This window comes from Leuciscus leuciscus (genome assembly GCF_965113295.1).
Source record: "Leuciscus leuciscus genome assembly, chromosome: 8".
Lineage (NCBI taxonomy): Eukaryota > Metazoa > Chordata > Actinopteri > Cypriniformes > Leuciscidae > Leuciscus > Leuciscus leuciscus.
Genome location: NC_138732.1, coordinates 5,610,509 through 5,638,351, shown reverse-complemented (window position 1 = coordinate 5,638,351; position 27,843 = coordinate 5,610,509). Strand labels below are relative to the sequence as shown.

At 38.4% G+C, this 27,843-nt stretch overlaps 4 protein-coding genes across 5 annotated transcripts in view; all 4 read left to right on the top strand.

Annotated features, from left to right (window-relative positions):
* Positions 1–6,129: 6,129 nt before the first annotated feature.
* On the top strand, positions 6,130–8,863 carry LOC309504010 (protocadherin beta-15-like; the record flags this gene model as incomplete). Its single annotated transcript, XM_082176963.1, has 1 exon — positions 6,130–8,863. The coding sequence occupies exon 1, from the start codon at positions 6,404–6,406 to the stop codon at positions 8,861–8,863; it is 2,460 nt and encodes an 819-aa protein (XP_082033089.1). The 5' UTR covers positions 6,130–6,403.
* A 1,757-nt stretch (positions 8,864–10,620) lies between these two features.
* The window catches only part of LOC309503986 (protocadherin gamma-A11-like), a gene marked incomplete at its 5' end in the record, with an annotated part of 186,772 nt that continues 169,549 nt past the window's right edge, over positions 10,621–27,843 (top strand). The window contains one exon of one of the 2 annotated variants that reach the window (XM_082176896.1): positions 10,621–13,143. In XM_082176896.1, the coding sequence (XP_082033022.1) occupies positions 10,768–13,143 (2,376 nt within the window). Of the gene's footprint in view, positions 13,144–14,839; positions 17,367–27,843 lie in introns of those variants that run through there. The other variant, XM_082176894.1, reaches the window with a different exon arrangement.
* LOC309504013 (protocadherin beta-15-like) overlaps positions 18,624–27,843 on the top strand; it is a 65,714-nt gene continuing 56,494 nt past the window's right edge. Inside the window, exon 1 of the mRNA XM_082176966.1 lies at positions 18,624–21,614. Coding sequence (XP_082033092.1) covers positions 19,239–21,614 — 2,376 coding nt within the window. The 5' untranslated portion in view covers positions 18,624–19,238. The remainder of the gene's footprint in view (positions 21,615–27,843) is intronic.
* LOC309504005 (protocadherin beta-15-like) lies at positions 21,649–26,396 on the top strand. Its single transcript, XM_082176958.1, has one exon. The coding sequence runs from the start codon at positions 23,600–23,602 to the stop codon at positions 26,087–26,089; it is 2,490 nt and encodes an 829-aa protein (XP_082033084.1). The 5' UTR covers positions 21,649–23,599; the 3' UTR covers positions 26,090–26,396.

Genomic DNA, 27,843 nt, shown 5'->3' with positions numbered 1-27,843 from the left:
TCAGACAGGACCAACTAATGAAAATCCTTTTATTTTGGATTGAATGTTTTGAAATTTAATGCAGTTTATTTGGCATCACATATCATAAACAGCTTGACAGGTTGAACAGAAAAAAAAGTGTAGGCCTACCTGAATTTCAGAATGTCTTTACTTTAATGACAACAGTTGATGATCAAAAGAGTGCATGGTCAATCTCACAGATTTGCATTTCAGTGACCTAGAAATCTCAATTATTTTGTTTCAGGGTATTTCAAAATCCTCTAACTAGTTTATTTCCAGATGTAAATGTGGTCTTGGACTCTTGGACCCAAGTGTACAGTATTGATTTAATTTAACATCAAACAATAACTAGTTCACATCTGCTTTCTGGAGTGATGTTTCCTGGATTTTGTGCTCAATGGATTCCACAAGAGACACAGTTTGTACAGTAACAGCGAGGCCCATGGGATGCCTGTCTATTACAGTTCATCGGGGGAATGTGAGCTGAGGTGAGTGTTTTTGTGTTTTCTCTGTTCTGCTCTTTTAGCCTGAATGACTCAGCACACATACAGTAGCCTATCCTGCAGAGACTACGCACTTGCAAATCAAAGACACAGTGACGACTAAATGAACGGTTGCCATAAATCAGAGATGAATCTCTTGCACAAACTGCCATCCACCATGGGGAGCAGAATAAAGAAGAAGATTCACGCTGAAGTGTGCTCTCAATCACTGAGTTACATCAGGAGGGCTGTGTCAGTGTGTTTGTGGGAAGTAAAGGTCATGAGTAAGAAATAATGTGTAAACATAAAAACATTGGTTGCAGCTTTTTGAGCACTATTTTGCTCATGCTAAAGCTAAACTCATCCATAACCACCATAGCTTAATGTCAGGTTCAGCCTCTTGTTTGCTAAGTGTGTTCACAAAGATTATAAGATGCACTATGTATGCTGAATATAAAACTGAGAAACCATTGATGGGAAATAGGTGTTGAAATGTGAAAAATGAAAAGTAAAAATACAGCATTTAAAATGTTTACTTAAAATTGTCTTCAATCAATGCCTTTTGTTGATTTTTTTTAAAATGTAATCAGGTTTCTGAGCAGTAACAATAAGATTCACATACATTTATATGACATGAAAAATGTCAAATAATAATTGTATATTTTTAAACTGAAACTGAAATGATCACAAACTAAAGGTTGTAACAGCTTTTATATCAGATGATTTGATTTTAAATTGAGCTTTTGAGGTGTTGTTAGCTTTAATAATTTTATTAGCGAAAAATGAAGATTCAAACTACAGGAATCCATGATACATAAGTGAAAAAAAACTTTTACATTAAATAGTTGCATTTGATATCTTCTTATTAATAAATAAGAATAAGATCAAACGGAGAAAGCTGAGCCACGGAAACTTTAAAACATGGTTTAGATTTACCAAATGTAGATTTATGTATAAATCATACAGAATAAAATCAAGGTTTAAAACCAATTTTACTGGTACAACTTTAGAATCAAAATAAATAGTCTCTGCATCAACAGCATGACCAGAGGTCAATGAAAAGGTGCTGTGAGCTGTTCAGGAAAACACCATTGGTTGATGACATAGTCTCAGCCTTCAATGCCTTTTGTTTTTATGACCGTTATTCATAACTAACTTCTCATATCTGATGGACTATCAATAAGGTTGAACCAAGACAAATACGGAGATATTGAGTTTGCTCACAGCTGTTTGCACGACTCAACTGCGCCACCGCCTGTAAGCATTTCACAGTGTTTGAGGTTTATGAATTCAGAATGAAGAAATGCTTGTTTTATACCTTTGTTTTGAACTCTCAAATTTGAAACATGAGTATTTAGACGATTTTCCATAAACGGCACAGTGATACAATTATAATTAGATGTTGTCAAGTTTAATTTATAGAAATGATCATATAAAATTGAGAACCCTGGTAAAAAAAATTAAATGCTGAGTATACTTACAGCCAGACTAATTAAGTATACTTCAAGTGTGTTAATGATTAGTTAACTTGAAGTGTGTAAATAGTAGTAAAGCATAACTTTAAGTGTATTTAGTGTACTTTTGTGTGCTAAATTGGAACAACTTCAAGTATACTTATATTTATGCCAGTGTAGGGACTAATTACATGCTTGATTAGTGATACTAAAGTGTACTTTATTTGTGTTATAAGTACATTAAAAATGAATTACGAGTGTCTTCGAAACATACAAGCAATATAAGTGTATTATATTTGAGTAAAAAGTATTTTCTCAGCTTTGGGTTATTCCAAATACTACAAATTGCAAACTTTGTCTTCAATAACAAATGCACATTAATAAATAAATATTACTTAGCTATACTTTGTACAATATACTATTGTATACTATAATGTATTATGAAAGTATACTTTCAATGCGTTGTTACAATGATCATTTTCAGCACACAGTTAAAAATATACCTAAAATATATTAAGTAAAGTGCAAATAAATACACTTTAAAAAATAAACAGAATTTTCATTTCTAGTATATTTTTCTAAAATATATTTTTCTAAAATATACAAAAGTATAGTGAATTGTGAAGAAAGGTAAAAGCATGAGGCTAAAATACTTTTAATATATTTAAAGACCGTAAAAAAAAAAAAATGTTGTCAGTACATTTGCAATGTACTATTGAAAAACGGAATGTATTTCAAATACAATAAAGTATAGCCTACTTTTTTTTCACTAGGGAAATTTCAGATGTATTGAAGTCTCAGGTGTGTTTAGTGCTTTTTAATACTCTAACTGATGCTTCCTTGCTATTTCTTCACAGCCAGTGAACAGAAAATCGATAGAAGTTCGCCATCATGAAGGATGAGCATGGCGAGAAAGGAGGAAGCTTTCAGGCGTTTAAACCGAGGAGGCTGGTGCATTTGCGGAAGTATTTTGTATGAAAACACCCTAGACACGCATATGAATAAAAATTAATATGCGTTTTATATGCATTTGCATTTCTGTCTCATGTTTCATGCAGACGTAAAAAATACATTTTAAATCTGGCATTCACATTTTTTTTAATACCCGCTGAACAAGTCGCGTTCTCTCTCTTTTTTTTTTCTTTTTTTTTAGCAAGAAGCGTTTAACCCTTAAAAACGTATGACATTTAAGATAATTACTAGGCCTACCATAAATACCATAAATGGGACTACAGGTGTGTTAATTAGCTTCAGTACTAAGAGAATAATATTATGGTTTTGTGTGGTTACATAGTAGTAGTAGAAGTAGTAGTAGACGAAGGTTTTAGATGTCACCAAATCTAATCTCAAAACATGTTAATTTATAATTGGTTAATATTAATTAATTTTATGTTGGATATTAACGATTTTATTTCTATTTTGAAGTAGGCTAATTGGGAGGAGACAAGCATCTGATGTTTTCAGAATATAGTAGCTATAATACCCATATGTGTTCTGCATTTATAATAATAAAAAATAAATATAAACATAATTGCAATTAATAATGAGGAACATAAATATTTAGCCCCGCTCTATGTCTGACATGCTGTAGGGTGCAATATTTCAGATGAGACGCTGGAGAGGATAATGTAATTCCAACCTGACTCACTGCGCGCCGCTGCGCTGCTCCATCTGCTCGTCTGTTCAGCAGTCAAACAATAGGGATATGTGATATACTGAAAAATTTACGAAATATGTTCTACTTTTTCTAATTTAAATTTCCATATATGTCATTTCGTTCATCATTATTTAAATACGGCCATGACATGTGAATTAAAGAATTATAGTGTGTTTATATGTTAGATATATGTTGTTTTAAACTGATATATAATAAATTGAGTTCCCTTTTATAATAGTTAACTGGAGTTGACGGTTGTTTTTTTTTATCTTCAGCCATCAAAGATGATATGGACTATTATTAATCTAAGTAAATATGTTTAAATGCCTGTCTTTTCAAATATCTTAATTCAAATGTATTTCTTAAATTTTATTGTACTGAATTGTTACAAAATGAGTTAAAGTATGTAAATGTTCATAACTTTGGCATGACATGTTTGTATACTGCCTTTTGTAGTGAAAGAGTACAGCTAAAGAAGAGTAGTTGTAAAGATGCACTTTCATTTTGTTATGTTTCTGTAATACAAGTTGTTGTGAGAGAAAAAAAAATGCATTAATGCACTTTCCTTCTTTCATTATTTATATCCTTTTCAGGAGTACAACAGATACATGGCCAGTGTTGAAACGTAGCTTATGCATTGTTTTTTTTTTGTTTTTTTTTTAATACTGCAAAATACAGTGAAATGGCCCTTGTTAAAACATGAACGAATTCGTCTGAAAGAAGAATGTCATATACAGAATGACTTGAATGTGAGTAAAGACCCTTTCCAAAAAATTTGAATATCATGGAAAAGTTTATTTATTTCCATAATTCCATTCAAAACGTTAAACTTCCATAGATTATAGATTCAGGGCCCACAACTTAAACGATTTCAAGTATTTAGTCGTTTATTTGTACATAATTTGGGCTTCCAGCTCATAAAACCCACGAAAACAGGATTTCAAAAAATTTGAATATTACATGAAATCACACAGTAATTACACAGTAATACCATGGTCATTGAACCAGGTTTTGGTTGTTTTGGCAGTGTGGGCAGGTGCAAATCCTGCTGGAAAATGAAGGAAGCATTAAGTGCTCTGGAAATGTCCTGGTAGACAGCTGCGTTGACTCTGGATTTAATAAAGCACAGTGGACCAAAGTCCTCTTTTCTGATGAGAGCAAATTTTGCATCTCATTTGGAAACCAAGGTCCCAGAGTCTGGAGGAAGAATGGAGAGGCACACAATCCAAGATGCTTGAAGTCCAGTGTGAAGTTTCCACAGTCTGTGTTGGTTTGGGGAGCACATGTCATCGGCTGGTGTTGGTCCACTGTGCTGTCCACTCAACGCAGCCGTCTACCAGGACATTTCCAGAGCACTTCATGCTTCCTTCAGCAGACAAGCTTTATGGAGATGCTGACTTCATTTTCCAGCAGGATTTGCACCTGCCCACACTGCCAAAAGAACCAAAACCTGGTTCAATGACCATGGTATCACTGTGTGGTTTCATGTAATATTCAAATTTTTTTAAATCCTGTTTTCGTGGTTTTTGTGAGCTGGAAGCCCAAATTATGTACAAATAAACAACTAAATACTTGAAATCTTTTAAGTTGTTTGCCCTTAATCTATAATCTATGGATATGTAACGTTTTGAATGGAATTATGGAAATAAATAAACTTTTCCCTGATATTCAAATTTTTTGGAAAGGGTCTGTAAATCATGGGCTAATTTTCATTTTTGGGTGAACTATCCTGTTGCGTGTCGCTGTCCATGGTGCTGCACAGTGAGTCTGGCTTGTTGATGTATTGATTGTTTATATAATGTAGCTCTAGTCGTTTTGCATTAAATGCATTTGTGTTCTACTGTGTTTTCTGCTGTCACGTTGCGGCTGGTTGTTCATGTTGTAAAGTCATTAAGTGAAAGTCATTTTCCTCATCCAGTCACAGATGTGTTGCTGTTTTCATTTAATTTAATACACAGATTCGCTGTAGTAAAACCAAAAAAAAAAAAAAAAAAAAGAACTTTCCTCCTGCCTATTCAGTATGTCATTTGCAGGGATTCCAGCTTGCCTTGTTATAGAAAAAAACATCGACAGTTACTCATTCTCTAAAAGTTTGCATTTCTGCCTCATGTTTCATGCAGATTTAAGTAGTCATCCATATCGAGGGAAAGGCCCTCTCTCGTCTCATCTTGAGTTCAGAGAAATGTATGCAAATTTAACAGTTATTTGTGCTGCAGGTGTAAAAGGTTTGTATTCCTCTCCTTGATGACGTTGTTATATTGAATAAGTTAAAGATTTACAATTTTCACGTTGGTATTTTTCACTTAACCATAAGACTTGGAAAAATACTTACTCGATACGCCTCTGGTGTTTATGTTTTTGCTTTCTTATAATTCTACAGCTCTACAGTAAACATACCCCAAGGGCACCGCAGTGCCCAGGTAGGCCTATATTATATAAAATAATTATATAAGCATTATATAAGCATTATATATTTATAATTATATTATAAAATAATGTTCTGCTGCACAATACAAAGTTGCGAGTTGCAGAGGGTCCTTGATATTAGATAATTTAATGGAAAACAATCCTGTTAAGCCAAGGTTCATGCTAAATTGTGAAGGTTGTGCAGTTTCTCAGTTTAACTCACAGTGTCGCTGTTTACCAGTAAAATCATTTTGTGTCATATTGTACTTTACTCCACCCTGTTCCTGATGTCATTGTTCAGGGCTTACAGCTCACATTGAAAGCAAACATCGTTGACATTGACTGTCTGCCTAATCTTTATTATTATTACTATCTCATTTTCTTTTCTTTTTTCCTTTCCCCATATGGATTTCAGAGGCATCAGTGTTGCTGATGAGATGTTTGGCCTTTTGTTCTTCGTGCTGATGGCGCACACCGCTTATGGAGACGTGAGCTATTCTTTCCCGGAGGAGATGAAACGCGGATCTGTGATTGGAAATATAGCAAAGGATCTCGGGCTCGACGTGAAGAGGATGTCAAGTCGTGATACACGAATTGATACTGAAGGTAACAGAAAACGATACTGTGACATTAATCTAAATACTGGAGAACTGACCGTAGCGGAGAGAATCGACAGAGAGGAGAATTGTGGAAGAAAAGCTTCGTGCGTTATAAAACAAGAGCTAGTGCTGGAAAATCCATTAGAGCTTTATCGATTTATTTTTAATATTCAGGACATCAATGATAATTCACCACATTTCAAACAAAGTGTAATCAAATTCGAAATACAGGAATCTGCGGTCAAAGGATCTCGTTATTTACTAGACGAGGCACACGATGCGGATATTGGTATGAATTCAGTGCAGTCATATACATTGGAAAACAATGACTATTTTATCCTTAGTGTCCTTACTGGTGTAAATGGAGGAAAATATGGGGAGCTCGTTCTTAATAAAGAGTTGGATCGTGAGCAGCAGAAAGAGGTGACTTTAATTCTCACTGCGGTAGACGGCGGGACTCCACCGAGATCAGGGACTGTAGCCATACACGTCACTGTGCTGGATGCTAATGATAATGCTCCAGTCTTTAGTCAGGCCGTCTATAAAGTCAGTCTGCCTGAAAATTCTCCTGTAGAGACTGTAGTGATGACAGTGAGCGCTACTGATGCTGACGAGGGACAAAATGGACAAGTAACATATGAATTCGGTCATTCATCAGAAAGTTTTTTGGAAATATTTTTTCTCGATGCAGTGTCTGGTGAGCTTAAACTGAAAGGCATCTTAGATTATGAGGAGGAGAGTTCAATTGAACTACCGATTCAAGCTAAAGATGGTCAAGGGTTAGCAGGTCGATCCACTGTATTAATATATGTTACTGATGTCAATGATAACGCCCCTACAATAATGACTAAATCTGTCAAAATATTTATTCCCGAGAACGCGTTACCCGGTACAGAGGTTGGCATCATTAATGTTCAGGACAGAGACTCTGAGAATAACGGACAGGTGCGCTGCTCCATTCAGCAAAACGTCCCATTTAAACTCGTACCTTCAATCAAAAACTACTATTCTCTGGTGACCACAGGTGAATTAGACCGCGAGCTGCTCTCTGATTATAATATTGCAATCACTGCAACTGATGAGGGCTCTCCGCCTTTATCTTCCACTAAGAATATTCACTTGACTGTAGCTGACGTGAATGATAATCCACCTGTATTTGAGGAGCAGAATTACAGAGCTCATGTGCAAGAAAATAACAAACCGGGCTCCTCTATTTGTTCAGTATCAGCTACAGACCCGGACTGGAGACAGAATGGCACTGTAGTTTATTCTCTGTTGTCCTCTGATGTCAATGGCGCACCGGTGTCCTCCTTTCTATCCATTAACGGAGACACCGGGGTCATTCATGCCGTGAGGTCGTTTGATTACGAACAGATGAAGAGTTTCAAAGTGCTCGTGTTAGCCAGAGACAACGGTTCTCCTCCTCTGAGCAGTAACGTGACCGTGAGTGTCTTCATATCGGATGAGAATGACAACTCTCCTCAGATATTATACCCCTCTCCGGAAGGAAACTCCTTCATGACCGAGATGGTTCCCAAAGCTGCGCAGGCGGGCTCCCTGGTCTCCAAGGTGATCGCCGTGGACGCGGATTCTGGACAGAACGCGTGGCTCTCGTATCACATTATTAAAGCGACTGATTCGGGACTTTTCACTATCGGTGTCCACAGCGGGGAGATCAGGACGCAGCGGGACATTTCTGAATCTGACAGCATGAAACAGAACCTTATTGTGTCCGTGAGAGATAACGGACAGCCCTCTCTCTCAGCCACGTGCGCGTTGTATTTACTCATATCAGATAACTTGGCTGAAGTTCCAGAACTGAAAGACATGTCTCATGACGAGAGCAGCTCCAAACTGACGTTTTATTTGATCATCGCGCTGGTGTCCGTTTCCACTTTCTTCCTGACCTTCATCATCATCATCCTGGCCGTGAGGTTTTGTCGCAGGAGAAAGCCCAGACTGTTGTTTGATGGAGCTGTAGCCATTCCCAGCGCCTATCTCCCTCCAAATTACGCAGAGGTGGAGGGCGCGGGAACTCTCCGCAGCACTTACAATTATGACGCGTACCTGACCACGGGCTCGCGCACTAGTGACTTCAAGTTCATCAGGTCTTATAATGAGGGCACACTGACTGCTGACCTGACTCTGAAAAAGACTCAGTCCGCTGTGGATGATCTTGAAGGACTTGATGCAGAAATTAGCGATTCCTTTCAGGTAGGACTAACAAAGTTTTTGTTTTTTAACTATTTAATGTTTTGGTTTTAAAGACTGCCTTCTTTGGCAAAAGACTCTCGTGCATGTTTCTTAAATATAATCAGTTGTTAACTGTGTCATGATTAAACAGGCTTTAAAAAAAAATTATAATAATAATAATAATAATAATAATAATAATAATAATATAGACCCACAACGTGTACACGCAGATCAATACCAATGCATATTGCTTGTTAGATACATTCTTCCAGAAATAATTGGTTTCAAACGGGATTTTATAAATGTTAATTATCAAATGAGATTGTTTTTGTGGCTCAAAATATACTCGTGATGTGTCATTGTAATTAGTTTATCTATATTTTTCTCTACTTTTTGATTTCCTTTCGTGTTGTCTGGTATGTGAAATTCTTTATAAAACAATGTTGATGTTGTTGTTTTCACACTGTTCACAAGTTACAGTAGAAATGGCATATTTCTAATTGCTGTCCATGGTGCTGTTCAGGCAGTCTCTCGCTGAGGGAGTTTTGCCATTTATACTGTGTCTGATTGTAAACAGTCGTGTTTTAGGAATAGATGCTCTTGAAAATCGAGCTTGTTCTCTTTTAAATCTTTTGAGAATGTTTGGTTGTCCCGGGCATTTGATATTGTGAAGTTATTTCAAAAGCAAAAAATTAAAATGATATCCAAGATTTGCCATTTATTCTAAGATATTTAAGAGTTTCATATTTGAACTCTGTGTTGCTGTTCCCAAGTGCAACCGTTGGCATTCACATGGTTTCTCTCCACTCTGTTCATGATGTCATAGGACTGACATTACAGTTGTAACAACTGTTGATATTGAGCGGTTACATCACCTTTTTGTCTCATTATATTGATATGAACAACAAGATCCAATCGTTTGCGTTGTCTTGTACATGTGTATTCTTTATAAATTGGTCAAATGTGTGTTCTTGAAGGACTTTCTGCGGATATGAGTGTCTCAAATAGAACTAACGAATACTTTCTTTAGATAAATATTTACGGACTGGGTTTACAGATTAAATGATTTTATTGATAACATACTCTTTAAATAGCAAAATCATGTGGATAATTCAAGTCCTTTTAGACGAGTATTTGTGAGGTTCAAAGTCTTAAATATAAACTAGTCTTATTTTATTTAAAATTTTCCTGGTCATATATGATCAATTCTAAGTCAAGTATAATGTTTCACAAGTCGTGTTACGTATTGGGATTTTCAATCTTTTTTCGTCACTAGCTATTTATTTTTTTTTATTCAAAGAGCTTACAGTTAGCCTATCTGTTGTTGACATGAATCTGAAAACTGATTCTTTCTGTTGACTAATCATTTTTTCAAGCGTATTTTATAGTTTTTTTCTAAAATCCCTAAGTGTGCTAATATGAATGCGGATGTTTGTAAATCGAATCTATGATACAATTTAGCCGTTTTATGTCTTCTTGCGTTTTTTTTTCTCATCGATGTGTCCCTAAGGCTATGTACAATCTGGTTTATAAAGGACATTAAATTCCAATATCAGGGATTTTTAAATGCCATTTAAGTTAGAATATAAATAGCATAGAGCAGGTTTTACTGTTGCTGTCCATTGTGCTGATCGACATTTTTTTTTTTTTTTTTTTGCTCCTAAACCCCCAAGCACAATCCTGTCAGAGATATATAAACATCATGCAGTTTCTTGTTGTAACTCACAGTGTCGCTGTTCACTAGCAAAACCATGTGTGTCTTCAGTACACATCTCTCCACCCTGCTTCTGATGTCATACACTGGGCTTCAAGCTCGTCTCATTATAGAAAATCATCGACGGAGACTACAACATATACTGTAATTCTGTCTACATTGCTATATTTAGATTTGCATTTATGTTTTCCTTTACATGTATATTGTTGTGTTCCTGAATTTCATTTTTTATGCGTTTTAAACGTTTTGCGGTGCTGCTGAGATGTTTGGCCTTTTGTATTTCGTGCTGATGGCGCACACCGCTTATGGAGACGTGAGCTATTCTTTCCCGGAGGAGATGAAACGAGGATCTGTGATTGGAAATATAGCAAAGGATCTCGGGCTCGATATGGACAAACTATCAAGTCGAGAGGCTCGCATTGATACTGAAGGTAACAGAAAACGATACTGTGACATTAATCTGAATACTGGAGAACTGACCGTAGCGGAGAGAATCGACAGAGAAGAGATTTGTGGAAAGAAAGCTTCGTGTGTTATTAAGCAAGAGCTCGTGCTGGAAAATCCATTAGAACTACACCAATTCATTCTCAGTATTGAGGATATCAATGATAATTCACCACAATTCAAACAAAGTGTAATCAAATTCGAAATACAGGAATCAGCAGACAAAGGATCTCGTTATTTATTAGATGAGGCCAACGATGTGGATATTGGTATGAATTCAGTGCAGACATATATACTTCAAAACAATGAACACTTTCTTCTTAATGTATTAACGCGTGCAAATGGAAGAAAATATGGCGAGCTCGTTCTTAATAAAGTGTTGGATCGTGAGCAGCAGAAAGAGGTGACTTTAATTCTCACTGCGGTAGACGGCGGGACTCCACCGAGATCAGGGACTGTAGCCATACACGTCACTGTGCTGGATGCTAATGATAATGCTCCAGTCTTTAGTCAGGCCGTCTATAAAGTCAGTCTGCCTGAAAATTCTCCTGTAGAGACTGTAGTGGTGACAGTGAGCGCTACTGATGCTGACGAGGGACAAAATGGAGAAGTGACTTACGAATTTGGTCATTTATCCGAACGCCTTATGGAAATATTTTCTGTCAATTCGTTGTCTGGAGAGATTAAACTAACCGGACTCATTGATTATGAGGAGGAGAATTTAATTGAGCTGCCGATTCAAGCTAAAGATGGTCAAGGGTTAGCGAGTCATTGTACTGTATTAATAGATGTTATTGATGTCAATGATAACGCCCCAACGATAATGACTAAATCTGTTAAAATTCCCATTCCTGAGAACGCGTTTCCCGGTACAGAGGTTGGCATCATTAATGTTCAGGACAGAGACTCTGAGAATAACGGACAGGTGCGCTGCTCCATTCAGCAAAACGTCCCATTTAAACTCGTTCCTTCAATCAAAAATTACTATTCTCTGGTGACCACAGGTGAATTAGACCGCGAGCTGCTCTCTGATTATAATATTACAATCACTGCTACTGATGAGGGCTCTCCGTCTTTATCTTCCACTAAGAATATTCACTTGACTGTTGCTGACGTGAATGATAATCCACCTGTATTTGAAGAGCAGAATTACAGAGCTCATGTGCAAGAAAATAACAAACCGGGCTCCTCTATTTGTTCAGTATCAGCTACAGACCCGGACTGGAGACAGAATGGCACTGTAGTTTATTCTCTGTTGTCCTCTGATGTCAATGGCGCACCGGTGTCCTCCTTTCTCTCCATTAACGGAGACACCGGGGTCATTCATGCCGTGAGGTCGTTTGATTACGAACAGATGAAGAGTCTCAAAGTGCTCGTGTTAGCCAGAGACAACGGTTCTCCTCCTCTGAGCAGTAACGTGACCGTGAGTGTCTTCATATCGGATGAGAATGACAACTCCCCTCAGATATTATACCCCTCTCCGGAAGGAAACTCCTTCATGACCGAGATGGTTCCCAAAGCTGCGCAGGCGGGCTCCCTGGTCTCCAAGGTGATCGCCGTGGACGCGGATTCTGGACAGAACGCGTGGCTCTCGTATCACATTATTAAAGCGACTGATCCGGGACTTTTCACTATCGGTGTCCACAGCGGGGAGATCAGGACGCAGCGGGACATTTCTGAATCTGACAGCATGAAACAGAACCTGATTGTGTCCGTGAGAGATAACGGACAGCCCTTTCTCTCAGCCACGTGCGCGTTGTATTTACTCATATCAGATAACTTGGCTGAAGTTCCAGAACTGAAAGACATGTCTCATGACGAGAGCAGCTCCAAACTGACGTTTTATTTGATCATCGCGCTGGTGTCCGTTTCCACTTTCTTCCTGACCTTCATCATCATCATCCTGGCCGTGAGGTTTTGTCGCAGGAGAAAGCCCAGACTGTTGTTTGATGGAGCTGTGGCCATTCCCAGCGCCTATCTCCCTCCAAATTACGCAGAGGTGGAGGGCGCGGGAACTCTCCGCAGCACTTACAATTATGACGCGTACCTGACCACGGGCTCGCGCACTAGTGACTTCAAGTTCGTCAGATCTTATAATGAGGGCACACTGACTGCTGACCTGACTCTGAAAAAGACTCAGTCCGCTGTGGATGATCTTGAAGGACTTGATGCGGAAATGAGCGACTCGTTTCAGGTAGGACTAAGTATATATTTATTTATTTTACACTGTATTGTCTGTAATTCCGTATTAAATGTCGTTTTGTATTTAAAATGTAGTTCTTTCACTGACAACAAGAACACGTGACTCATTCAAGTGCCTTATATTAAACACATGAACATGAGTAAAAATCTATTTGAAATCTGAAAAGTGCATACATTTAATTGTTTCATTATTTTTATTTCGGTTTTTTTATGTTAATATTTTGTATTTAAAAAATAAGGTTGTCAGCTGCAAAGAACATCCATGTGAGTAATATTTCGGATATTATGGATATTATTATTAATATTATGGAGAGGCGATATTTACATTGTGACACGTTATCTTAAGCACAGAAGCCAAACCACATGCCGCTGTGCTTAGCGACACATCCACATCCGGTTGTCATTGGCATGTGCTACTAAAACTTGTGACGTGCCGATGGATTGCGTCTTGAGCCACTGATATTGTTGCGGAGCATGTCGCCTTATGTTGTGGTATCACCAATAGCGTATATTCACCATGATCCAGATTCAGTCATTTGCGTTGTGCTTTACATGTGAACTTTTTGTTACATGGTTATTTTTTTTTGTATTGTGATTGTGAAGGACTTGATGCGGACATAAGTGTCTTTAAGTACTGACGAAATCTTGTATAAAAGTATTTTACGTTTACATGTACGTTTTTTACAATTTACATTTAGTCATTTAGCAGACGCTTTTGTCGAAAGCGACTTACAATTTAGGACTGAATTAAGCGAGTCATCGTGAAGAGGCAAAAACAACGCAAGAAGTGCTCAAAATACGAAATTCAGGCATTGTTCAGAGTAGCATAAGCCCGATAAGGGAGGATTAAAGGAAGAGGAAAGATTTGTTTGTTTTTTAAATATTGCCTTTTTATGCTAAATCTGTATTTGCATTTTAATTGACTGTATTTTGAAAGATCATGCGGTTAATTAAAGTGCTTTATTTTGCACCCAGCTTTGAGATGCAGTTTTAAGTGCGAAAAGATGCATTAGTATATTGTGCTTTTCTGTTAATGTTTGAGGAATTTTAGGTTTCATGAATCGCTGTGTTTTATAAGAGTTATTCAATCAATTTAGTCAATATATTTTAAATTTAAAGAGCTTAAAGTTATTCACCAGTAATATCTTGGGGAAATAAGTAAATCTCATTGACTAAGAGCTCTGTCAATCTCATTTTGACATTTGATCTAACATTAGTTTGTGTCCTCGTGGATAAACGGTTGCTATTTTAAGTAGTTTTGCGTTTGTCTAACCGATGTGAATTGGCTTATGAATGCAATTAAACTCTAATGTCAACACTTTTTAAAGCTCTTTTAGTCGGATTGGAAATGGCGCAGAGCATTTCTCTTTTTTATGTTGTTGTTGTGTTGCTGTCCATGGTGCTGATCATGCATTTACGGGGGGCTACATTGTTTGAGTACCATACACGTTGAGTAACATGAATGTTGTGGTCGTATTTATCTCTTCAGTAAATATTGCTGCTTGTTCATGTTGTTGCAGAAAGTACTATATACCCTGTTCGGTGTATATTCCAGGACTTCATACTGTCAGAACGTCATGCAGTTTCTTATTTTAACTCGCAGTGTCGCTGTTTACCTGCAAAACCATGAGTGTGTTCAGAACACATCTCTCCACCCTGCTTCTGATGTCATACACTGGGCTTCAGCTCGTCTCGTTACAGAATATCGTCGACGGAGACTGCAACATACTGTACTTCTGTCTACATTTAGATTTACATTTGTTTTCTTTGTGCATGCATATTGTTGTGTTGCAGAATTTAATTTCTTAGGCATTTCAAACGTTCTGCGTTTTTGCTGAGATGTTTGGCCTTTTGTTCTTCGTGCTGATGGCGCACACCGCTTATGGAGACGTGAGCTATTCTTTCCCGGAGGAGATGAAACGCGGATCTGTGATTGGAAATATAGCAAAGGATCTCGGACTCGATGTGAACAGACTGTCATCTCGTAAGGCTCGCATTGATACTGAAGGTAAAAGAAAACGATACTGTGACATTAATCTGAATACTGGAGAACTGACCGTAGCGGAGAGAATCGACAGAGAGGGATTGTGTAATGAAAGAATTTCCTGTGCTCTTAATTTTGAATTAGTTCTAGAACACCCATTGGAGATACACCGTGTCACTATCCAAATACAAGACATTAATGATAACACGCCAACATTTCCTAAAGACACGATAAAGCTTGAGATAAGTGAAAATGCTGTGAAAGGCGCTCGGTTCCGCGTGAATGAGGCACATGATGCTGATATAGGACAGAACGGAGTACAAAGCTATTCCATTGAAAATAATAACCATTTTCTTTTATCTGTAAGTACAAAGGCGGATGGTGGCAAAAATATTGAGTTAGTGTTAGACAAAGAGTTGGATCGTGAGCAGCAGAAAGAGGTGACTTTAATTCTCACTGCGGTAGACGGCGGGACTCCACCGAGATCAGGGACTGTAGCCATACACGTCACTGTGCTGGATGCTAATGATAATGCTCCAGTCTTTAGTCAGGCCGTCTATAAAGTCAGTCTGCCTGAAAATTCTCCTGTAGATACTGTAGTGGTGACAGTGAGCGCTACTGATGCTGACGAGGGACAAAATGGAGAAGTGACTTATGAGTTCAGTCGAATTTCCGGAATTGCGAAAGAATTATTTGAGCTTAATGAAAATAGTGGAGAGATTAAAGTTAAAGGCCCAATTGATTTTGAGGAGGAGGTAAAATATGAAATGCTCATTGAGGGAAAGGATGGCGCTGGTCTTTCTTCGGACACTAAAGTAATTATAGAAATTAGAGATGTTAATGACAATTCTCCAATTATAGTGATTAAATCTCTTAACAGTCCGGTTCCCGAGAACGCGTTACCCGGTACAGAGGTTGGCATCATTAATGTTCAGGACAGAGACTCTGAGAATAACGGACAGGTGCGCTGCTCCATTCAGCAAAACGACCCGTTTAAACTCGTTCCTTCAATCAAAAACTACTATTCTCTGGTGACCACAGGTGAATTAGACCGCGAGCTGCTCTCTGATTATAATATTACAATCACTGCTACTGATGAGGGCTCTCCGCCTTTATCTTCCACTAAGAATATTCACTTGACTGTAGCTGACGTGAATGATAATCCACCTGTATTTGAGGAGCAGAATTACAGAGCTCACGTGCAAGAAAATAACAAACCTGGCTCCTCTATTTGTTCAGTATCAGCTACAGATCCGGACTGGAGACAGAATGGCACTGTAGTTTATTCTCTGTTGTCCTCTGATGTCAATGGCGCACCGGTGTCCTCCTTTCTGTCCATTAACGGAGACACCGGGGTCATTCATGCCGTGAGGTCGTTTGATTACGAACAAATGAAGAGTTTCAAAGTGCTCGTGTTAGCCAGAGACAACGGTTCTCCTCCTCTGAGCAGTAACGTGACCGTGAGTGTCTTCATATCGGATGAGAATGACAACTCCCCTCAGATATTATACCCCTCTCCGGAAGGAAACTCCTTCATGACTGAGATGGTCCCCAAAGCTGCGCAGGCGGGCTCCCTGGTCTCCAAGGTGATCGCCGTGGACGCGGATTCTGGACAGAACGCGTGGCTCTCGTATCACATTATTAAATCGACTGATCCGGGACTTTTCACTATCGGTGTCCACAGCGGGGAGATCAGGACGCAGCGGGACATTTCTGAATCTGACAGCATGAAACAGAACCTTATTGTGTCCGTGAGAGATAACGGACAGCCCTCTCTCTCAGCCACGTGCGCGTTGTATTTACTCATATCAGATAACTTGGCCGAAGTTCCAGAACTGAAAGACATGTCTCATGACGAGAACAACTCCAAACTGACGTTTTATTTGATCATCGCGCTGGTGTCCGTTTCCACTTTCTTCCTGACCTTCATCATCATCATCCTGGCCGTGAGGTTTTGTCGCAGGAGAAAGCCCAGACTGTTGTTTGATGGAGCTGTAGCCATTCCCAGCGCCTATCTCCCTCCAAATTACGCAGAGGTGGAGGGCGCGGGAACTCTCCGCAGCACTTACAATTATGACGCGTACCTGACCACGGGCTCGCGCACTAGTGACTTCAAGTTCGTCAGATCTTATAATGAGGGCACACTGACTGCTGACCTGACTCTGAAAAAGACTCAGTCCGCTGTGGATGATCTTGAAGGACTTGATGCGGAAATCAACGATTCCTTTCAGGTAGGACTAACAATTATTATTATTTTGTAAGTTTTAATATTTATTTGTGCTCTGCTTTCATTGGCAAACGACTCTTTTTTTTGTTTGTTTTTTTTTGAAAATATATTTAATATATATATTAAAGATTATTTCATATTTCTATTTGCTGTCTATGGTGCTCTACAGACAGTGTATTTTGCTGGTGAGGTTTTGCTCTATACTGTGTCTATGTACACAGTCGTGTGTTTTTTTGTTTTTTTTTGTTTGTTTGTTTTTTGTTTTTGTTTTTTGTTAAATTTTTAGAACAGATGTTCTTGCAAATCGATCTTGTTCTCTTTTAAATTCTACAAGAATATTTGGTTGTTCCGGGCCATTGATATTGTGAAGTCATTTCATGCGCTGTTTCCAAGTTTTGCCATTTATTGTCAGTTATTAGAGTTTCCTAATTTAACCCTGTGTTGTTGTTTACCAGTGCCACTGTTGGCATTCACATTGTTTCTCTCCAATCATGGTGTTCATGGTGTTCATGGTGTCATATTCAGGACTGACGTCACAGTTCGCTGTAGACAACAGGTGATGTTGAGCGGTTACCTCAATTTGTGTGCTATATTGACCATGAACTAGATTCAATCATTTGCGATGTCTTGTACAAGTGTATTCTTTATAAATTGGTCAAATTTGTGATCTTGTGATCCTGAAGGACATAATGCGGACATGAGTGACTCTTTAAAGTAGGACTAACGAATACTTTATTTAGATAAATAGTTATAGACTGGGTTTACAGATTAAATGTGTAGGCCTATGTGTAATTTAATTGACTGCTTTCATTGACAACAGGCTCTTTAAAATAGCAAGATCACGCGGCTCATTCAAGTGCTTTTAAACACATGAACAATTATGAGGTTCAGTTTAAAGTCTGAAATATAGTTAAATTAGTCTAGTTTTTTTATTTATTTATTTGCTCATGTATGATCAATTGTAAGTCATTTACCATGTTTCACGAGTCGTCTTACTATTGAGTTTTGCATAATTTTTTCATCAGTAGCATTTTTTTTTTCGAAGAGCTTATAGCCTATCTGTTGCCATTTAAAATAAATCTGAAACTGACTCGTTCTGTTGACTAATCGTTTTGTCGAGCTAATTTTATCGTTTTTTTTTCTTCTTCTAATTGTTACTTTGTTTGCCTTTATATGGATACGGATATTAATCGAATCTATGACAAAATGTTGCTGTTTTATGTGATTTTAAGTGTTTCTCATCGATGTGTCCTTTATGTGAAATATGTCTTTATGAAGGCAAATAAATTCCGATGTCAGCAATTTTTTAAATGTCATTTAGGTAGAAATGGAAATAGCATTGATCAGGTTTTACTTTCGCTGTCCGTGGTGCTGCACCGGAGTTTATCCTTGGGTTTGGGGTTTTTTTGCTACTAAAAAATGTTGCAATCTAAACCGCTGTTTTTGCTTAGTACCTTAAATGTTGTGGTTTTTATATTTTTATATTTATCTTCCAGGCTTCAGTGAATGTCGCTGCTTGTTCTTGTTTCTCAAAATAATTAAGTATATATCCAAGTTAGGTGTACATTCCAGCACTTAATTCTGTCAAAAGATACAAATATAATGCAGTTTCTTCTTTCAACTCATAGTGTCGCTGTTCACCTGCAAAACGATGTGTGTGTTCAGTACACATCTCTCCACCCTGCTTCTGATGTCATACACAGGGCTTCAAGCTCGCCTCATTGTAGAACATCGTCGACGGAGACTGCCTCATAAATTGTACTTCTGCCCACACTCTTAATTTAGATTTACATTTATGTTTTCCTTTTACATGTATATTGTTGTGTTCCTGGATTTAATTGCTTAGGCATTTCAAACGTTCTGCGTTTTTGCTGAGATGTTTGGCCTTTTGTTCTTCGTGCTGATGGCGCACACCGCTTATGGAGACGTGAACTATTCTTTCCCGGAGGAGATGAAACGCGGATCTGTGATTGGAAATATAGCAAAGGATCTCGGGCTCGATGTGAACAGACTGTCATCTCGTAAGGCTCGCATTGACACTGAAGGTAACAGAAAACGATACTGTGACATTAATCTGAATACTGGAGAACTGACCGTAGCGGAGAGAATCGACAGAGAAGAGATTTGTAATGAGGGGCTTTCCTGTGCTCTAAATTTTGAATTGGTTCTAGAACACCCATTGGAGATACACCGTGTCACTATAAAAATACAAGATATTAATGATAACACGCCAACATTTCCTAAAGACACGATAAAGCTTGAGATAAGTGAGAATGCTGATAAAGGCGCTCGGTTCCGCGTGAATGAGGCGCATGATGCTGACATAGGACAGAACGGAGTACAAAGCTATTCCATTGAAAATAATAACCATTTTCTTTTATCTGTAAGTACAAAGGCGGATGGTGGCAAAAATATTGAGTTAGTGTTAGACAAAGAGTTGGATCGTGAGCAGCAGAAAGAGGTGACTTTAATTCTCACTGCGGTAGACGGCGGGACTCCACCGAGATCAGGGACTGTAGCCATACACGTCACTGTGCTGGATGCTAATGATAATGCTCCAGTCTTTAGTCAGGCCGTCTATAAAGTCAGTCTACCTGAAAATTCTCCTGTAGAGACTGTAGTGGTGACAGTGAGCGCTACTGATGCTGACGAGGGACAACATGGGCAAGTGACTTATGAGTTCAGCCGAATTTCTAGAATTGCGAACGTACTATTTGCTCTAGATCAAAACAATGGAGAGATAAAAGTTAAAGGCCCCATTGATTTTGAGGAAGCATTAAGGTATGAAATGCTTATTGAGGGAAAGGATGCCTTTGGTCTTTCTTCGGACACTAAAGTAATCGTAGAAATTACAGATGTTAATGACAATTCTCCAATTATAGTGATTAAGTCTTTGAATAGTCCCGTTCCTGAGAACGCGTTACCCGGTACAGAGGTTGGCATCATTAATGTGCAAGACAGAGACTCTGAGAATAACGGACAGGTGCGCTGCTCCATTCAGCAAAACGTCCCATTTAAACTCGTTCCTTCGATAAAAAACTACTATTCTCTGGTGACCACAGGTGAATTAGACCGCGAGCTGCTCTCTGATTATAATATTACAATCACTGCTACTGATGAGGGCTCTCCGTCTTTATCTTCCACTAAGAATATTCACTTGACTGTAGCTGACGTGAATGATAATCCACCTGTATTTGAGGAGCAGAATTACAGAGCTCATGTGCAAGAAAATAACAAACCGGGCTCCTCTATTTGTTCAGTATCAGCTACAGACCCGGACTGGAGACAGAATGGCACTGTAGTTTATTCTCTGTTGTCCTCTGATGTCAATGGCGCACCGGTGTCCTCCTTTCTATCCATTAACGGAGACACCGGGGTCATTCATGCCGTGAGGTCGTTTGATTACGAACAGTTGAAGAGTTTCAAAGTGCTCGTGTTAGCCAGAGACAACGGTTCTCCTCCTCTGAGCAGTAACGTGACCGTGAGTGTCTTCATATCGGATGAGAATGACAACTCCCCTCAGATATTATACCCCTCTCCGGAAGGAAACTCCTTCATGACCGAGATGGTTCCCAAAGCTGCGCAGGCGGGCTCCCTGGTCTCCAAGGTGATCGCCGTGGACGCGGATTCTGGACAGAGCGCGTGGCTCTCGTATCACATTATTAAAGCGACTGATCCGGGACTTTTCACTATCGGTGTCCACAGCGGGGAGATCAGGACGCAGCGGGACATTTCTGAACCTGACAGCATGAAACAAAACCTTATTGTATCCGTGAGAGATAACGGACAGCCCTCTCTCTCAGCCACGTGCGCGTTGTATTTACTCATATCAGATAACTTGGCTGAAGTTCCAGAACTGAAAGACATGTCTCATGACGAGAACAGCTCCAAACTGACGTTTTATTTGATCATCGCGCTGGTTTCCGTTTCCACTTTCTTCCTGACCTTCATCATCATCATCCTGGCAGTGAGGTTTTGTCGCAGGAGAAAGCCCAGACTGTTGTTTGATGGAGCTGTAGCCATTCCCAGCGCCTATCTCCCTCCAAATTACGCAGAGGTGGAGGGCGCGGGAACTCTCCGCAGCACTTACAATTATGACGCGTACCTGACCACGGGCTCGCGCACTAGTGACTTCAAGTTCGTCAGATCTTATAATGAGGGCACACTGACTGCTGACCTGACTCTGAAAAAGACTCAGTCTGCTGTGGACGATCTTGAAGGACTTGATGCGGAAATTAACGATTCGTTTCAGGTAGGACTAACTTGTTTTAATAGATTTAATGTGTTTAATGTTGACTGTTTTCATTGGCCAGAAAAAATAAATAAATACGTGGCTCACTCAAGTGATATTGTAGACTTGATCATTTTAGAGGGTCAGTTTGAAGTCTGAAAAGTTATGTCAGTGTTTTCATATATTATTTATTCAATACACAATCAAGTTATTTTTGTACTTTTTTTAATATATATATATAATTTTGAGAATCAGGGGTAATTTGTATTTATTTATTTTAATTGAAAGGGAATTCAGAAATGTTAATAGTTGTGATGAAGTGGCATAAACTCATGTAATGTGATCCGATGCGGTGTAAATAGTTGGTGAGTTACTCTATAGGCTATTTTGTTTGTATGTTTATTTATTTATTTATTTATTTATGTACGTATGTATTGTCTTCCCGTCGTGCTAACAAATAAATAAATGTTGGATAGTAAGTTAGATGAAAAGGGCATATTTCTATTTGCTGTCCATGGTTCTGTACAGACAGTGTCTGTTGCTGGTGAGGTTTTGCTCTATACTGTCTAAATACAGTCGTGTGTTTAAGAATAGATGCTCTCGAACATCGAGCTTGTTCTCTTAAAATTCTACGAGAATGTTTGGTTGTTCCGGGCCATTGATATTGTAAAGTCATTTCATGCGTTGTATCCAAGTTTTGGCATTTATTGTCCGAGTTATCAGAGTTTCCTAATTTAACCCTGTATTGTTGTTTACCAGTGCCACCGTTGGCATTCACATTGTTTCTCTCCACTCATGCTGTTCATGGTGTTCATGGTGTCATATTCAGGACTGACGTCACAGTTCGCTGTAGACAAACAGATGATGTTGAGACAAACGGTTGAGGTATTGACTGGATTTACTGAGTAAATGTATATGCAATTTATTTGACTGCTTTCATTGACAACATACTCTTTAAAATAGCAAGATCGCGCGCCTCATTCAAGTGCTTTTAGACACATGAACATTTGTGAGGTTCATTTTAAAATCTGAAAAATTTATAAATTGGTCTAATTTATTTTTAGATTTTGCTCATGTATAATTAACTTATTAATGTATCATGTTTCACAAGTCGTGTTACTATTGAGTTTTGTGTTATTTTTAGTCGCTATTATTTTATTCAAAGAGCTTACAGTTAGAATTTTTGGTCAGATTTAAAGAGAAATAAATCTGAAACTGACTTGTTCTTTTGACTAATCGTTTTTGTCGAGCGCATTTTAACGTTTTTTCTAACATCTCTTTTTGTGCCTATATTGATTCGTATTTTTGTAATCGAATCTATGACACAATTTTGCTGCTTTATGTAACTGTGCGTTTCTCTCATCGACGTCTCCTTCATGTGAAATGTGGCTTATAAGGGAAAATTTAATTCCGACGTCAAAAGTTTTTAAATACCATTTAAGTAGGAATGGGAATAGCGTTGAGCAGGTTTTACTGTCGCTGTCCGTGGTGCTGCATCCGCCTTTATTCTCGACGTTTGGGTATTTTGATAATAAATAATGTAGCCTTCTATAACTATTTTTTATTTTATTTATTTTATTTTTTATTAGTACCTTAAATGTTGTTTTATTTATCTCTCACTCATCAGTTAGTTTCGCTGCTTGTTCTTGTTTCTCAAAATAATTTAGCATATGCAAGTTCGGTGTACATTTCCAAGCACTTAATTCTGTCAAGAGATTAAAAATATATATATAGCATGCAGTTTTTTATTTTAACTCACAGTGTCGCTGTTCACCTGCAAAACCAATAGACTTCAGCACACATATCTCCACCCTGCTTCTGATGTCATACACAGGGCTTTTAAGCTCGCCTCATTGTAGAACATCGTCGACGGAGACTGCCTCATAAACTGTATTTCTGTCTACATTTCTAAATTTAGATTTACATGTATGTTTTCCTCTACATGTATATTGTTGTGTTCCTGGATTTAATTGCTTAGGCATCAAACGTTCTGCGTTTTTGCTGAGATGTTTGGCCTTTTGTTCTTCATGCTGATGGCGCACACCGCTTATGGAGACGTGAGCTATTCTTTCCCGGAGGAGATGAAACGCGGATCTGTGATTGGAAATATAGCAAAGGATCTCGGGCTCGATGTGAACAGACTGTCATCTCGTAAGGCTCGCATTGACACTGAAGGTAACAGAAAACGATACTGTGACATTAATCTGAATACTGGAGAACTGACCGTAGCGGAGAGAATCGACAGAGATGGACTTTGTGGAAAGAAAGCTTCATGTATCATAAATCAGGAGCTTGTTCTTGAAAGTCCTCTCGAACTGCATCGCTTTATTCTCAATATTGAAGACACAAATGATAATTCACCACAGTTTACAGAGAGTGTTATCGAATTCGAAATACGGGAATCAGCGGTCAAAGGATCTCGATATTTATTAGATGAGGCCCACGATGCGGACATTGGTATACATTCAGTGCAGTCATATACACTTCAAAACAATGAACACTTTCTTCTTAGTGTATTAACGCGTTCAAATGGAAGAAAATATGGAGAGCTAGTTCTTAATAAAGAGTTGGATCGTGAGCAGCAGAAAGAGGTGACTTTAATTCTTACTGCGGTAGACGGCGGGACTCCACCGAGATCAGGGACTGTAGCCATACACGTCACTGTGCTGGATGCTAATGATAATGCTCCAGTCTTTAGTCAGGCCGTCTATAAAGTCAGTCTGCCTGAAAATTCTCCTGTAGAGACTGTAGTGGTGACAGTGAGCGCAACTGATGCTGACGAGGGACAAAATGGAGAAGTGACATATGCATTTAGTCATTTATCCGAAATTACCCGGCAATTATTTTTCCTTGATGCAATTTCGGGAGAGATTAAACTAAAGGGACTCATGGATTATGAGGAGGAGAATTCAATCGAACTGCCGATTCAAGCTAAAGATGGTCAAGGGTTAGCCAGTCATTGTACAGTAATAATAGTTGTTATTGATGTCAATGATAACAGTCCAATAATAGTGATTAAATCTCTTAACAGTCCCGTTCCCGAGAACGCGTTACCCGGTACAGAGTTTGGCATCATTAATGTGCAGGACAGAGACTCTGAGAATAACGGACAGGTGCGCTGCTCCATTCAGCAAAACGTCCCATTTAAACTCGTTCCTTCAATCAAAAATTACTATTCTCTGGTGACCACAGGTGAATTAGACCGCGAGCTGCTCTCTGATTATAATATTACAATCACTGCTACTGATGAGGGCTCTCCGCCTTTATCTTCCACTAAGAATATTCACTTGACTGTAGCTGACGTGAATGATAATCCACCTGTATTTGAGGAGCAGAATTATAGAGCTCATGTGCAAGAAAATAACAAACCGGGCTCCTCTATTTGTTCAGTATCAGCTACAGACCCGGACTGGAGACAGAATGGCACTGTAGTTTATTCTCTGTTGTCCTCTGATGTCAATGGCGCACCGGTGTCCTCCTTTCTATCCGTTAACGGAGACACCGGGGTCATTCATGCCGTGAGGTCGTTTGATTACGAACAGATGAAGAGTTTCAAAGTGCTCGTGTTAGCGAGAGACAACGGTTCTCCTCCTTTGAGCAGTAACGTGACCGTGAGTGTCTTCATAACGGATGAGAATGACAACTCCCCTCAGATATTATACCCCTCTCCGGAAGGAAACTCCTTCATGACCGAGATGGTTCCCAAAGCTGCGCAGGCGGGCTCCCTGGTCTCCAAGGTGATCGCAGTGGACGCGGATTCTGGACAGAACGCGTGGCTCTCGTATCACATTATTAAAGCGACTGATCCGGGACTTTTCACTATCGGTGTCCACAGCGGGGAGATCAGGACGCAGCGGGACATTTCTGAATCTGACAGCATGAAACAGAACCTTATTGTGTCCGTGAGAGATAACGGACAGCCCTCTCTCTCAGCCACGTGCGCGTTGTATTTACTCATATCAGATAACTTGGCTGAAGTTCCAGAACTGAAAGACATGTCTCATGACGAGAGCAGCTCCAAACTGACGTTTTATTTGATCATCGCGCTGGTGTCCGTTTCCACTTTCTTCCTGACCTTCATCATCATCATCCTTGCCGTGAGGTTTTGTCGCAGGAGAAAGCCCAGACTGTTGTTTGATGGAGCTGTGGCCATTCCCAGCGCCTATCTCCCTCCAAATTACGCAGAGGTGGAGGGCGCGGGAACTCTCCGCAGCACTTACAATTATGACGCGTACCTGACCACGGGCTCGCGCACTAGTGACTTCAAGTTCGTCAGATCTTATAATGAGGGCACACTGACTGCTGACCTGACTCTGAAAAAGACTCAGTCCGCTGTGGATGATCTTGAAGGGCTTGATGCGGAAATGAACGGTTCCTTTCAGGTAGGACTAATAAAGTATTTATGTTTTAATGGTCTGGGCTTCCATATTAAATGTGTATTTGCGTTCAAAGTTGACCGCATTGATTGGCAACAGGCTCTTAAAAAGATCACGTGAAGATTTTCTGAGAGTGAAGTTGATGTTAGAAAAGTAGCTACATTAATTGGTGTGTTTAAAAATATTTTTTTGATTTTCTGGTCTTGAGTTATCAATTGTAAGTCAAGAATGCTTGGTTCACAAATTAATTAACGAAACTATGTTTTACGTATTAGCGTTTTTATGTTTTTATTTTATTTTATTTATTCTTGTCGTTGTCCTTTCTCTTTCTCTGCCTCTAAACTTTCTAAATTCAAATAACTTTTTTCGTCCTTTTGGAAGCTTTTTTACTTGATTCACGGTTTTAAGTCATGCGATATGGCTTGTCTCTGTGTATTATCATCACCATGTTTCATTACCGTTTTTATTTATTTATTTATTTAAATTTTTTTCTGACTGAGACCTTGATATCGAAAGGATTAACGACATTTGAAAATTATTTAGAAAGTTAAAACAATTTAATAACGGAACTTGTTTGAACTTTTTTCATGTTATTTTGCTTTTAAATTCTATAGTTCTTTCTGCCTTCTCTGTAACGTAACAAGAAAGTACTTTTTAGAAATAACTCTAGCTTTTGCATTAGGCTACTTTCATCATAGTATCCTTAATATGAATTTGTTTAGCTGCTTCATTTACGAAGACTTAATTACACAAACTTTTAAAAGGCCTGTGTGGCGTTAACTTGCCTATGAAATACAGTTACTGGAGTGCAGGACAGTGTATCTGTTTTTTAGGTAGTACTACACAGTCTTTCTTTTAAGAATGATTTGATTTACAGATTTTATATGTATTTGTGTTCTAAACTGAGTGCTTTCTTTGGCAGCAGACTCTGTTCTTGACATATCTTTAGTCTCTTTCGTGTACTTTTATTGTAGATACGAGTGAGATTTTGACATCAGAGATGTCCCATGAGTTAAGTTGTCTTCAAATTAATTTACATTTAAAAAAAAAAAAAAAAAAAAAATGTTGCTCATGTGGCCAGGTTTAAGCCATGAGGCATGATTCACAAATCGATGTGTTTTTACTTATTTACGTGTATGTATTTTTTTTCCACTAACTTGTTTACTAGATTTTTTAACTAGATTTATTTCCCATCCATTTTGGATTTAAATAGATTAAAATTTGATTGTTGGTGATCTTTAGAGGTAAGAAATCAATTTTCTGCTTAATTCTGTTGAATAAACCATCTGTCTAGATTTTTATTTATATTATCTTTCATATTTTTGAGATCAATAGTACGATGTGTGTCCGTGGATTCTGCTATTTGTAATTGAATCTATGAATGTTGAAATTTTAAGTAGTTTTACGTTTTCTCTCATCGATGTCTCCTTTATGTATTGATGGTTTATAGATGGAATAAAAGTCGGATGACAGAAATATGCCATTAAGTGTAATTTTGTAAATGTCCAGCAATGTCCTTGTAGTCTGATTGGAAATAGCATAGAGCTGGTTTTCCCTGTCGCTGTCCGTGGTGCTGCACTGGCGTTTACTCTTGGTGTTTGGTCTTTCCTCTCCTATATTATACCTCACACCACCCATTCAGGCTATAGCTTTTGTTTATTGTTTTAATACACATACTGTGGTCGTATTTATCTCACACTCTTCATAAAATGTTGCTGCTGGCCTTTGTTTTTGCTAAACAATTTTAAGTATAACAAGAGTTCTTTATATAATCCGACACTTAATCCTGTCATATATATATATATATATATATATATATATATATATATATATATATATATATATATATATATATATATATATATATATATATA